The 13,022-nt window shown below is 49.4% G+C and overlaps 1 protein-coding gene across 2 annotated transcripts in view; it reads right to left on the reverse strand.

Annotated features, from left to right (window-relative positions):
* Positions 1-3,072: 3,072 nt before the first annotated feature.
* The window catches only part of LOC306743104 (transmembrane prolyl 4-hydroxylase-like), a 10,838-nt gene continuing 888 nt past the window's right edge, over positions 3,073-13,022 (reverse strand). The window contains exons 2-9 of one of the 2 annotated variants that reach the window (XM_079225586.1): positions 12,412-12,493; positions 10,554-10,741; positions 10,377-10,467; positions 8,535-8,682; positions 7,958-8,143; positions 7,369-7,459; positions 7,108-7,231; positions 3,073-3,903 (exon numbers count right to left, since the gene is read on the reverse strand). In XM_079225586.1, coding sequence (XP_079081712.1) covers positions 3,689-3,903; positions 7,108-7,231; positions 7,369-7,459; positions 7,958-8,143; positions 8,535-8,682; positions 10,377-10,467; positions 10,554-10,741; positions 12,412-12,493 — 1,125 coding nt within the window. In that variant the 3' untranslated portion in view covers positions 3,073-3,688. The remainder of the gene's footprint in view (positions 3,904-7,107; positions 7,232-7,368; positions 7,460-7,957; positions 8,144-8,534; positions 8,683-10,376; positions 10,468-10,553; positions 10,742-12,411; positions 12,494-13,022) is intronic. The other variant, XM_079225587.1, reaches the window with a different exon arrangement.

Raw genomic sequence — 13,022 nt, forward strand, 5'->3', positions numbered from 1 at the left:
ACAAGGTTTCCCAGGAGCCCCAACATGGGCTACAAGGACTCCCAGGAGCCACAATATGAGCTACAAGGTCTCCCAGGAGCCACAACGTGGGCTACAAGGATTCCCAGGAACCACAGCATGAACTACAAGGACTCCCAGGAGCCACAACATGGGCTACAAGGACTCCCAGAAGCCACAACATGGGCTACAAGGAGTCACAGGAGCCCCAACATGGGCTACAAGGATCCCCAACATGGGCTAAAAGGACTCCTAGGAGCCCCAACATGGGCTAAAAGGACTCCCAGGAGCCACAACATGGGTTAAAAGGACTCCCAGGAGCCACACCATGGGCTAAAAGGACTCACATGAACCCAACATGGGCTAAAAGGACTCCCAGGAGCCCCAACATGGGCTACAAGGACTCCCAGAAGCCACAACATGGGCTACAAGGAGTCACAGGAGCCCCAACATGGGCTACAAGGATCCCCAACATGGGCTAAAAGGCCTCCCAGGAGCCACAACATGGGCTACAAGGACTCCCAGGAGCCCCAACATGGGCTAAAAGGACTCCCAGGAGCCACAGCATGAGCTACAAGGACTCCCAGGAGCCACAACATGCGCTACAAGGACTCCCAGGAGCCACAGCATGGGCTACAAGGACTCCCAGGAGCCATAACATGGGCTACAAGGACTCCCAGGAGCCATAACATGGGCCACGAGGAGCCCCAACATGGGCTAAAAGGACTCCCAGGAGCCACAGCATGAGCTACAAGGACTCCCAGGAGCCACAACATGGGCTACAAGGAGCCCCAACATGGGCTAAAATGACTCCCAGGAGCCACAGCATGAGCTACAAGGACTTCCAGGAGCCCCAACATGGGCTACAAGGAGCCCCAACATGGGCTAAAATGACTCCCAGGAGCCACAACATGAGCTACAAGGACTCCCAGGAGCCCCAGCATGGGCTACAAGGACTCCCAGGAGCCATAACATGGGCTACAAGGAGCCCCAACATGGGCTAAAATGACTCCCAGGAGCCACAACATGAGCTACAAGGACTCCCAGGAGCCCCAACATGGGCTACAAGGACTCCCAGGAGCCCCAATATGGGCTAAAAGGAGTCACAGGAGCCACAACATGGGCTACAAGGAGTCACAGGAGCCCCAACATGGGCTACAATGATCCCCAACATGGGCTAAAAGGACTCCTAGGAGCCCCAACATGGGCTAAAAGGACTACCAGGAGCCACAACATGGGCTACAAGGAGTCACAGGAGCCCCAACATGGGCTACAAGGATCCCCAACATGGGCTAAAAGGACTCCTAGGAGCCCCAACATGGGCTAAAAGGACTCCTAGGAGCCCCAACATGGGCTAAAAGGACTACCAGGAGCCACAACATGGGCTACAAGGAGTCACAGGAGCCCCAACATGGGCTACAAGGATCCCCAACATGGGCTAAAAGGACTCCTAGGAGCCCCAACATGGGCTACAAGGACTCCCAGGAGCCCCATCATTGGCTACAAGGACTCTTTGGCTTCTCCAGACCCTTTCACAGGGCAGTGAGAACATGGCCCACTAAAGGACTATACCCTGAGGCCACCTTTATGAAGTCTGTTTCTGAATGTTTGAACAGAGACATTCACCAGTGGCCTGCTGGAGGTCCTTCTGTAGGGCTAAACCTGTTCCTCCTCACACAAAGCGGCAGATATCAGTCCTGCTGATGGTTGAGGATCTTCTACGGCCCCGTCCAGCATCTCCTGGAATCTCCTCCATATTCTGGACATTGTGCTGGAGACTTCTGCGTTAAGAAATGGCCTCGCGCTCCCAGTAGTGATAATGACTCAAGGTAAAGCCACACTAGTGGAAAACCAGTTAAAGAGATCAAGAGGAAGAGACATCTGTTCTGGGGGTCTCATTGCGGCCCCTCTAGTCTCATTGTGTCCCTCCAGTATCATTGTGCCCCTCTAGTGGCCCCTCTAGTCTCATTGTGTCCCTCCAGTATCATTGTGCCCCTCTAGTGGCCCCTCTAGTCTCATTGTGGCCCCTCTAGTCTCATTGTGGCCCTCCAGTCTCATTGTGGCCCCTCTAGTCTCATTGTGGCCCTCCAGTCTCATTGTGGCCCCTCTAGTCTCATTGTAGCCCTCCAGTCTCATTGTGGCCCTCTAGTGGCCCCTCTAGTCTCATTGTGGCCCTCTAGTGGCCCCTCTAGTCTCATTGAGGCCCTCTAGTGGCCCCTTTAGTCTCAATGTGGCCCCTCTAGTCTCATTGAGGCCCTCTAGTGGCCCCTCTAGTCTCAATGTGGCCCCTCTAGTCTCATTGAGGCCCTCTAGTGGCCCCTCTAGTCTCAATGTGGCCCATCTAGTCTCATTGTGGCCCTCTAGTGGCCCCTCTAGTCTCATTGAGGCCCTCTAGTGGCCCCTCTAGTCTCAATGTGGCCCCTCTAGTCTCATTGAGGCCCTATAGTGGCCCCTCTAGTCTCAATGTGGCCCCTCTAGTCTCATTGTGGCCCTCTAGTGGCCCCTCTAGTCTCATTGAGGCCCTATATTCTTATTGTGGCCCCTCTAGTATCAGTGGCCCTCTAGTCTCATTGTGGCCCCTCTAGAATCATTGTGGCCCTCTAGTGGCCCCTCTAGTCTCATTGTGGCCCTCTAGTCTCATTGAGGACCTCTAGTGGCCCCTCTAGTCTCATTGAGGCCCTCTAGTCTCATTGAGGCCCTCTAGTGGCCCCTCTAGTCTCATTGTGGCCCTCTAGTCTCATTGAGGCCCTCTAGTGGCCCCTCTAGTCTCATTGTGGACCTCTAGTGGCCCCTCTAGTCTCATTGAGGCCCTCTTGTGGCCCCTCTAGTGCTCCTGTTGTTAATCCATCAACACAATGCAGATGAAACTGATGAACCCTCTGCTGTTGACCAGCTCATTATCAGATGTAATTCATGCCATACCTGATAAAAGATTGTTCCTTTAATTTTTTTGAGCAGTGTATGTATTTATTATGCTGTATTTGATCTTGGCGCCATGTAGTGGACGCTGTGGATATCAACAGGTTCAAGATGAATCACACTCACAACATCACAAGTAAAACATTGCTTTATACGTTTCATAACAGGAAAAATACATTAAAATACAGTGAATGACTCAGTGCAACATCACGCTATAATAAATACACATTCCTTTAACTTAAATAACAAATAAATAAATACTCTGGGATAATTAAATAGGAGACAGGAATATCAAAGACCCCTGAAGGACCGGCCTCCCACAGCTTGTTCAATAACATTTCATGATATGAAGCTCATTCAAATCTGGAAGCTGAAGAACAGACGTGAAATATATCTCAGATTTCCCTCGGGAACATTCACAGATGAATATATTGAGACCGCTCGCGACGAAGGGCGTTAACTCTGTAACGATGAGGAGGCGGAGCTCTTAGTGTCTGTCGCTCTGATTTATTAGCTTTTTTAATTCATGGTCATTTGTTGTTTATCAACCGAAAACATGTATTCTGCCTCCGACAATTCTATGTAAACCTCCATGATTGATTTGACTTTTGTATGAAAGTAAATGTGGACATCAAAGCAGCATCATATAAAAAGGAGAAGATATCTGGGATGCTTTTTGTGCAATTTTCATTTCGACTACAGACATGGAAGATGTGCGAGGCCTCAGCGGCTCCAGCAAGTCCTGTAAACCTCTAGACATGCAAAGGCCCGGCTAAAGGTCCTGGTGCAGGTCGCTGTGCGACAGCGGCTGGTAGTGCTCCTCCACGCCCGACGAGGCTCGGTGCCTCTGAGCAGCGAGTCTCTGGTAGCGGGCCTGCTGCTGGTGGTCCGGGTCCACGTTCACCCAGCTGTTGGCCGTCCACTTCACCCCGCGGCTCACCGGGCAGTCGCCGTGCAGCGAGTACTCGTCCAGCTCACCCATCCAACCTGGGGGGGAGGGGTATTAAAGGAGGACGGACCAGGTGAGACCAGGACCAGGTAGGACCAGGACCAGGTGAGATCAGGACCAGGTAGGACCAGGACCAGGTGAGAAAAAAGTTACCATTAGATAATGCCTCATTTGCATATTAGAACATAAATATGCAAAAAAAATCTGATTGGTTGAGGGTGAGTCACATGGTGGTACTGTTTACATCACCAGAGCGTTCCATATCAGAACTCACAATAACAGCTTATAGTCACTACATCCCATAATAACAGCTTATAGTCACTACATCCCACAATAACAGCTTATAGTCACTACATCCCATAATAACAGCTTATAGTCACTACATCCCATAATAACAGCTTACAGTCACTACATCCCATAATAACAGCTTATAGTCACTACATCCCATGATAACAGCTTATAGTCACTACATCCCATAATAACAGCTTATAGTCACTACATCCCACAATAACAGCTTATAGTCACTACATCCCATAATAACAGCTTATAGTCACTACATCCCATAATAACAGCTTACAGTCACTACATCCCATAATAACAGCTTACAGTCACTACATCCCATAATAACAGCTTACAGTCACTACATCCCATGATAACAGCTTACAGTCACTACATCCCATAATAACAGCTTACAGTCACTACATCCCATGATAACAGCTTACAGTCACTACATCCCATAATAACAGCTTACAGTCACTACATCCCATAATAACAGCTTACAGTCACTACATCCCATAATAACAGCTTATAGTCACTACATCCCATAATAACAGTTTATAGTCACTACATCCCATAATAACAGTTTATAGTCACTACATCCCATAATAACAGTTTATAGTCACTACATCCCATAATAACAGCTTACAGTCACTACATCCCATGATAACAGGTAGACTTTACACGGCCGTTAGTTTAATTTCAAACAAACATGTTTTGTGTAAACAACTTTTGATGAGAATGTCAGCGGAGAATAATGGAGGGGAGAGAGAGACTATTTAACGCTCCGAGAGAGACTAGTTAACGCCCTGAGAGAGACTAGTTAACGCTCCGAGAGAGAGACTAGTTAACGCCCTGAGAGAGACTAGTTAACGCTCCGAGAGAGAGACTAGTTAACGCCCTGAGAGAGACTAGTTAACGCTCCGAGAGAGAGACTAGTTAACACTCCGAGAGAGAGACTAGTTAACACTACGAGAGAGAGACTAGTTAACGCTCCGAGAGAGAGACTAGTTAACACTCCGAGAGAGAGACTAGTAAACACTCCGAGAGAGAGACTAGTTAACGCTCCGAGAGAGAGACTAGTTAACACTCCGAGAGAAATACTATTTAACGCTCCGAGAGAGACTAGTTAACGCCCTGAGAGAGACTAGTTAACGCCCTGAGAGAGACTAGTTAACGCGCAGAGAGACTAGTTAACACTCCGAGAGAGAGAGACTAGTTAACGCGCCGAGAGAGAGACTAGTTAACACTCAGAGAGAGAGACTAGTTAACGCTCAGAGAGAGAGACTAGTTAACACTACGAGAGAGAGACTAGTTAACGCTCCGAGAGAGAGACTAGTTAACGCTCCGAGAGAGAGACTAGTTAACGCTCCGAGAGAAAGACTATTTAACGCTCCGAGAGAGAGACTAGTTAACGCCCTGAGAGAGACTAGTTAACGCGCCGAGAGAGAGACTAGTTAACGCTCCGAGAGAGACTAGTTAACGCTCCGAGAGAGAGACTAGTTAACGCCCTGAGAGAGACTAGTTAACGCCCTGAGAGAGACTAGTTAACGCGCCGAGAGAGAGACTAGTTAACACTCCGAGAGAGAGAGACTAGTTAACGCTCCGAGAGAGAGACTAGGTAACGCTCCGAGAGAGAGACTAGGTAACGCTCCGAGAGAGAGACTAGTTAACACTCCGAGAGAGAGACTAGTTAACACTACGAGAGAGAGACTAGTTAACGCTCCGAGAGAGAGACTAGTTAACGCTCCGAGAGAGAGAGACTAGTTAACGCTCCGAGAGAGAGACTAGTTAACGCGCCGAGAGAGAGACTAGTTAACACTCCGAGAGAGAGAGACTAGTTAACGCTCCGAGAGAGAGACTAGTTAACACTCCGAGAGAGAGACTAGTTAACACTCCGAGAGAGAGACTAGTTAACGCTCCGAGAGAGAGACTAGTTAACACTCCGAGAGAGAGACTAGTTAACGCTATGAGAGAGAGACTAGTTAACACTCCGAGAGAAAGACTATTTAACGCTCCGAGAGAGAGACTAGTTAACGCCCTGAGAGACTAGTTAACGCGCCAAGAGAGAGACTAGTTAACACTCCGAGAAAGAGAGACTAGTTAACGCTCCGAGAGAGATTAGTTAACACTCCGAGAGAGAGACTAGTTAACGCTCCGAGAGAGAGACTAGTTAACGCTCCGAGAGAAAGACTATTTAACGCTCCGAGAGAGAGACTAGTTAACGCCCTGAGAGAGAGACTAGTTAACACTCTGACAGAGAGACCAGTTAACACTCTGACAGAGAGACTAGTTAACGCTCCGAGAGACTAGTTAATGCTCAGAGAGACTAGTTAACGCCCTGAGAAAGAGACTAGTTAACGCTCTGAGGAGAGACTAGTTAACGCTCCGAGGAGAGACTAGTTAACGCTCCGAGAGAGACTAGTGAACGCTCCGAGAGAGAGACTAGTTAACGCTCCGAGAGAGAGACTAGTTAACGCTCCGAGAGAGAGACTAGTTAACGCTCCGAGAGAGACTATTTAACACTCCGAGAGAGAGACTAGTTAACGCCCTGAGAGAGACTAGTTGATGCTCCGAGAGAGAGACTAGTTAACGCCTTGAGAGAGAGACCAGTTAACACTTCGAGAGAGAGAGACCAGTTAACGCTCTGACAGAGACTAGTTAACGCTCCGAGAGACTAGTTAACGCTCCGAGAGACTAGTTAACGCTCCGAGAGAGAGACTAGTTAACGCTACGAGAGAGACTAGTTAACACTCTGAGAGACTAGTTAACGCTCCGAGAGAGAGACTAGTTAACGCTCCGAGAGAGAATAGTTAATAGACTAGTTAACGCTCTGAGAACAGACTAGTTTAACACCCTTGAACTGTACATTGTTGACGATACAGTACTGTCTCGAGTACCTTATTGCTTATTAATGATTTTACCCTCCTCTTCTACCACACACACACACACACACACACACACACCTCGTCCGTCAGACAGGTGGTTGTACCAGAGCAGTGCGGCCCCGGCAGCAGGTCTGATCCTCAGGTTCCCTCTGCCGCAGGTCTGCTGTGAGTCAGTCAGATCCACTCCGTCCTGTAACAGCGCCTAGGACACACAACACGGAGACTTGAGCCCACGTCCTCACAGAGACCTGGTCCATGGTGGTCCAGGACCAGAGGAGCTGGTTCCTTTTCGTGGTCCCGTGCAGCCATTATCGTTTCACAGAGGAAGAGGAAGCTCACCTGCTCCTCGTAGGTGCGGTTGTCGGCCACAGGGAAGGTGGTGTCGCCGCCCTCATCCACGGAGCTGAGGTAGAACAACATGGTGAGGTACCTGAGGAGAACCAGAACAACATGGTGAGGTACCTGAGGAGAACCAGAACAACATGGTGAGGCACCTGAGGGTAGAACAATATGGTGAGGTGCCTGAGGTAGAACAACATGGTGAGGTATCTGAGGTAGAACAACATGGTGAGGCACCTGAGGTAGAACAACATGGTGAGGCACCTGAGGTAGAACAACATGGTGAGGTACCTGAGGAGAACCAGAACAACATGGTGAGGTACCTGAGGTAGAACAACATGGTGAGGTACCTGAGGTAGAACAACATGGTGAGGTACCTGAGGTAGAACAACATGGTGAGGTACCTGAGGTAGAACAACATGGTGAGGTACCTGAGGTAGAACAACATGGTGAGGTACCATGTGGAGAACCAAAACCGCTGCAGCATGAGTCAGCATTTTTTACAGATGAGGTTTTTTGCACCAAGAGGGATACTGACGGTAGGTCACATGACGCATGATGTCACATGATGTCACATGATGTCACACACCTGCAGGAAACCTCCCTGAGCGCAGACGTGTTGACCGCCAGACGCGAGTGAGCGCAGCTGGTCTCCGAAGGGGAGGCGGAGCTGTCATGGTGGGCGTCGCTGAAGTCTCCGTGCTCATAGCGAATCACCTGCAGCGGCTCGCTCAGCTCGACCAATGAGGAGGGAAGACGAGTCAGATCGGTCAGCCTGAGGAGCAGAGAGAGAGAACCTTGGTAGTGACCGCAGGGGGAGAGAACCTTAGTAGTGACTGCAGGGGGAGAGAACCTTAGTAGTGACCGCAGGGGGAGAGAACCTTAGTAGTGACCGCAGGGGGAGAGAGAACCTTAGTAGTGACTGCAGGGGGAGAGAACTTTAGTAGTGACCACAGGGGGAGAGAACCTTAGTAGTGACTGCAGGGGGAGAGAGAACCTCAGTAGTGACCGCAGGGGGAGAGAACTTTAGTAGTGACCACAGGGGGAGAGAACCTTAGTAGTGACCACAGGGGGAGAGAACCTTAGTAGTGACCACAGGGGGAGAGAGAACGTATAGTGTGTGTGTGTGTGTGTGTGTGTGTGTGTGTGTGTGTGTGTGTGTGTACCTAGTCCTGAGGGCCTGCAGCACATGGTGAGATCCGGGCCCCTGGTGGAGCCACGTGTGTTTGTTTCTCTGGTTAAAGCGACTCCGCAGCTTGCCGGGCCTCTGGGCCTGATCGTAGACACGCCTGAAGTCCTCCAGGGTCAGCACCCCTGAGACACACGGGTAGGGAACAGAGTCCAGGTTCAGTTTTAAGTCCTGAACACTCTACAAAGTCAGACTGTTTGTGTCCTGCTCCTCAATGGTGGAATGAGCTCCCCATTGCGCCCCATCTTCCACCGTGAACTAAAACACATCTTTTTCAACTACACCTTGAATAAAGAAAGTAGCACTTAGATGTCTCTTACTGATAGTAGTTTAACTTTGTTGAAGAAATTGTACTTTCTTGATCCTTGTTGTTCTGAGTTTGTCCTCATGGTTGAATCACTTATTGCAAGTCTCTTTGGATAAAAGCGTTAGCTAACTGTAACGCAACGCAACGCAATGCAACGTTTAGGGGTGGGAATCACCAGAGGTCCCACGATTCAATTTTATCACAATACTTGGGTCCCGATTCGATACTATCACGATACTGCGATATATTGAGTATTGCGATTTGATTCCCTTTTTTTCAACGCAAATTGTCCCCAAAGGAAAACTTTGTCAACACATTGTATCTAAGAAGATAACGTTTTCAGTCTGTTCATCTCACTTCAATCATTTTTATTGCAGCAAAATGTGATTGTCAAGCAGATAAACTGACCAACACTTTCATGAATGTTGCGCCTGACAAACTGAACTGCTTGTGTTACAGTCTGCATAGTCGCGTCATTCGAGCTGGACGCGCCAGAGAGGGGGCGGGGCTTATCTCTGTGGTTAATCGCCGTGCAAAGAGTTTCCATTTCTGCCTCCACCATGAAAATAACTACCATTTCTGCGTTATACTTGTTGTGGAAATCCCAAAGAGGTCGGGGCATCAAACACCGTCGTGTCTGGGTTCATAATATTACTTCTCCAGGAACTGCGTCGGTACGCCGGTGTTACGGATTAACAGGCGGCCGTGTTAACTGATGACTTTCGGCCGGAAGTCGCCAGTTAACACGGCCGCCTGTTGATCCGCTTCCAGCGCTACGAGAGCACCAGCAGCCAGTTTGATTCATGCTTGAGTTAACGTATTTGACCAGTGCCGTGTCGCGGACTTTTTCGTCGTGCAGCAGCTGTGCAGCAGCGCCGCTACGAGTGACAGGAAGTCCAGACGTTTGATTTACACGCGGACGGCACATTTCTCATTTCTTTCTCCGATGCCTCCCATAATTGATTAAATAAAAAAAAAAAACAATATCGCCAGGCAAACTATCGCGATACTATGCTGAATCGATTTTTTCCCCCACCCCTAGTAACGTTACGTAGTGTACCGTAACGTAACGGGCAGAACCTGAATGAGTTCACGTTGGCTTGTTGTTATTAGTTTTTCTACTACAGTTATTTGTCGTTTGGGTCGAGCTAGAAACAGGAACTCACTCACGAACTGAAGTAAGAAACGTGATGTCATCAAACACGAGGCTGGAAAAGCCCCGCCCATCACGCCGTAGGTCCGACTGACCACACGAGTCCACTTGCTACATTTAACGCAATTTATTTAATTTCCTCGGGGAATCATTATCTTGGTTTTCAAGTTAAGTTTTGAAGGTATTCACCAATGGACTTCAAAAAGGGGAGTGGCTCAGCACAAAACTACAAAACTAGTCCACAAGAGGGAAACTCCCCTTGAAAGTGCAAAAAAACATCAGTCCAATTTAAATAGTGTTTTACACTAAATTCCAGCTGAATGTGCTCTACTTAATTGCCACCACAGGGGGCGCCGCACCTGTTGGATGGGCTTCCAGGCCAGAGAGGATCTGCCGCAGGTTCTCCGGGTTCAACCAGATTCCGTCCCGGGAGCGCGAGTGACTCACAATCTGCACGAGAGACCAAACGTTTCGTTTCTCACGTCAACAAAACGCTCCGACAGTTCACCCGAGTTCTATAAATGAGTCTACTTCACCTCGTGCTTCTGCAGCAGCTCGTCCTGGTTCAGGTCCAGCAGACTGAAGACCTCCTCCGTGCTGAGGGACAGCTGGCTGGACTCCTCCCGTCCCCGGCCCGCCGCCGTCCGGCTCTCCATCAGACCCTTGAGCCGGGCCAGCTGCACCACCACGCGGCACTCCTCCTCCGACAGGAAGCCGGGGATCTCTGAGGGGGACAGACACGGACCTGGTCAGGATGGACCTGAGGACACGCTGCAGCCTGCGTGGTCAGGATGTGGTATCTCTACGATGTGGCATCTCTACGCGAAACACCTTTCAACCGACGGCCAGGTGTTGACAAGAAGAGGCTGAAAGAGTTGGGACCCGAACGTCCGGATTTAAAACTTCAGCAGCAAAGGACGTACACCCGGAGCTTCTCCTCAAGCTATATGCTAACCGGAGCTGGTTAGCTGGATGCTAAGTGTGGAGCAAAGCAGTGGCTCTGAGCAGCGAGGAAGCGCCGGGCTGTGAAGGAAGATGAGCTTGAAGGATCGCTGCAGAGGTGAGTGTCAACATCAGCAGATGCCTGTGTTAGAGTTTAATGTGTTATCTTTCACACAGCAGGACACATGCTGGACATTGTTAGCTTTGGGTGGATATCACATCAGACTATAACTTTATCTAAAATACCAATTCAACCGTGTATGTGTGTGTGTGTGTGTGTGTCATAGCAGGCTAGAGCATCAAGGTGCTCCTGGCCTTTAGTCTGTTGATCAGCCATCAAGACACACAAAACATAGTTTTTTGTCAACTCTGATTGTTGGCTTTTGTCTGTAGTATGAAGCCTGTTTGTAGTAGATATTCCCCACATCTTATCTGTCTGTCTCTATATATTTATCTGTAGGTTGGTGACACCATACTTGGACACACCAGGGAACGCTTTGCCTTCAAAGACCACCTCACCAGTGCCTCCTTACTGCAGGCCCCCAGTTTAAATGTCTTTACAAGCAGTGGGGCCTACTCTGTCAAACACCCAATGCAAAATGTGATGTCTCTCTTTCTGAATCTATTCTGCTCTAAACCTCTTTCATGTGAGGGTGTGGGCACCTCTTTTATTCTGTAAACCTCTGAAACCCAACCCAACGTTTCTTAAACCTGCTCTGAACCTCTCATGCCCAAAGTTACAGTTTGTTGATAGTAGTTATTGGACAGTGTTGAGCACTAAAGCTTTGTTTTTTAGAATTTTCTACTCAAAACCTCTTTTCTTCTCATTGTGGAGTGCTATTTAAACCGTGCCGCCCAACTGCGCCCCCTCCCCCAAAAAACATTCACCAGCCGCCACTGTTCATAACGCCATGCAGGAGTTTGTGTGAGTCCGTGCGGGACCGCTGTGACCCGATTGGACCCGTGACCGGACATGGTGCACTGCGACCGGTACCCTGCGGACCACCTGATGCGCATCTCCTCCATCGCCTCCGCTCAGGCGGGGGGCACGCAGGTGAAGCAGCAGCCGGCTGCAAGTTGATGCTCCCCGCAGCGTCACCACTGTGGCTCAGCTCAGTCCTCGCTGGACGTCCTGCAGGGTCCGGGCCCGGTGGTCACCGAGGCCTTCGCTGGCAGAGGCGGGACCAGAACCTCGGCACAGGAGCGAGGATTTGGCGCCAGGTCAGAAACACCCCAAAAAGAACTGAGAGCATTTAGAAACTCAACGGCTGTGAGTCACGCCGTTCTGGTGGAGGTACGCGGTCAGCTGGTCACGAAGCAGGAAGTCAAACAAGTACAGAACGTTTAATAGGAAACACATTACATACCTGTGAATTTTAAAGAAATATCGCTGGTCTATATTTGTACGTCTTTGATAAATAAGGAAACGTTTCTTTGACATGAATAACTTACCAAACAGCAGAGGCTTCAGGCTGAGCGTCCTCATGGCGTGGGTCCGCTCTGGCACGAGGGACACCTGCTGAACGTGACCCACCTGCGCACACACAACACCGGTCACGTGCACGCCTTTCACGTGCACGAGCAGCGCCACAGCGGCTCCATGTCACAATAAAATATGAGCAATTTATTACACATCTACCTTTTATGACCCATGTCATAATAAAATATGAGGAAATCTGGTTGTGTTCAATCAATCATTTTAACTTGTCATGATGCATTCACTCACTCACCTGTCATGATGCATTCACTCACTCACCTGTCATGATGCATTCACTCACTCACCTGTCATGATGCATTCACTCACTCACCTGTCATGATGCATTCACTCACTCACCTGTCATGATGCATTCACTCACTCACCTTTCATGATGCATTCACTCACTCACCTTCCATGATGCATTCACTCACCTGTCATGACGCATTCACTTACTCACCTGTCATGACGCATTCACTCACTCACCTGTCATGATGCATTCACTCACTCACCTTCCATGATGCATTCACTCACCTGTCATGACGCATTCACTCACTCACCTGTCATGACGCATTCACTCACTCACCTG

This window comes from Taurulus bubalis (genome assembly GCF_910589615.1).
Source record: "Taurulus bubalis genome assembly, chromosome: 11".
NCBI lineage: Eukaryota > Metazoa > Chordata > Actinopteri > Perciformes > Cottidae > Taurulus > Taurulus bubalis.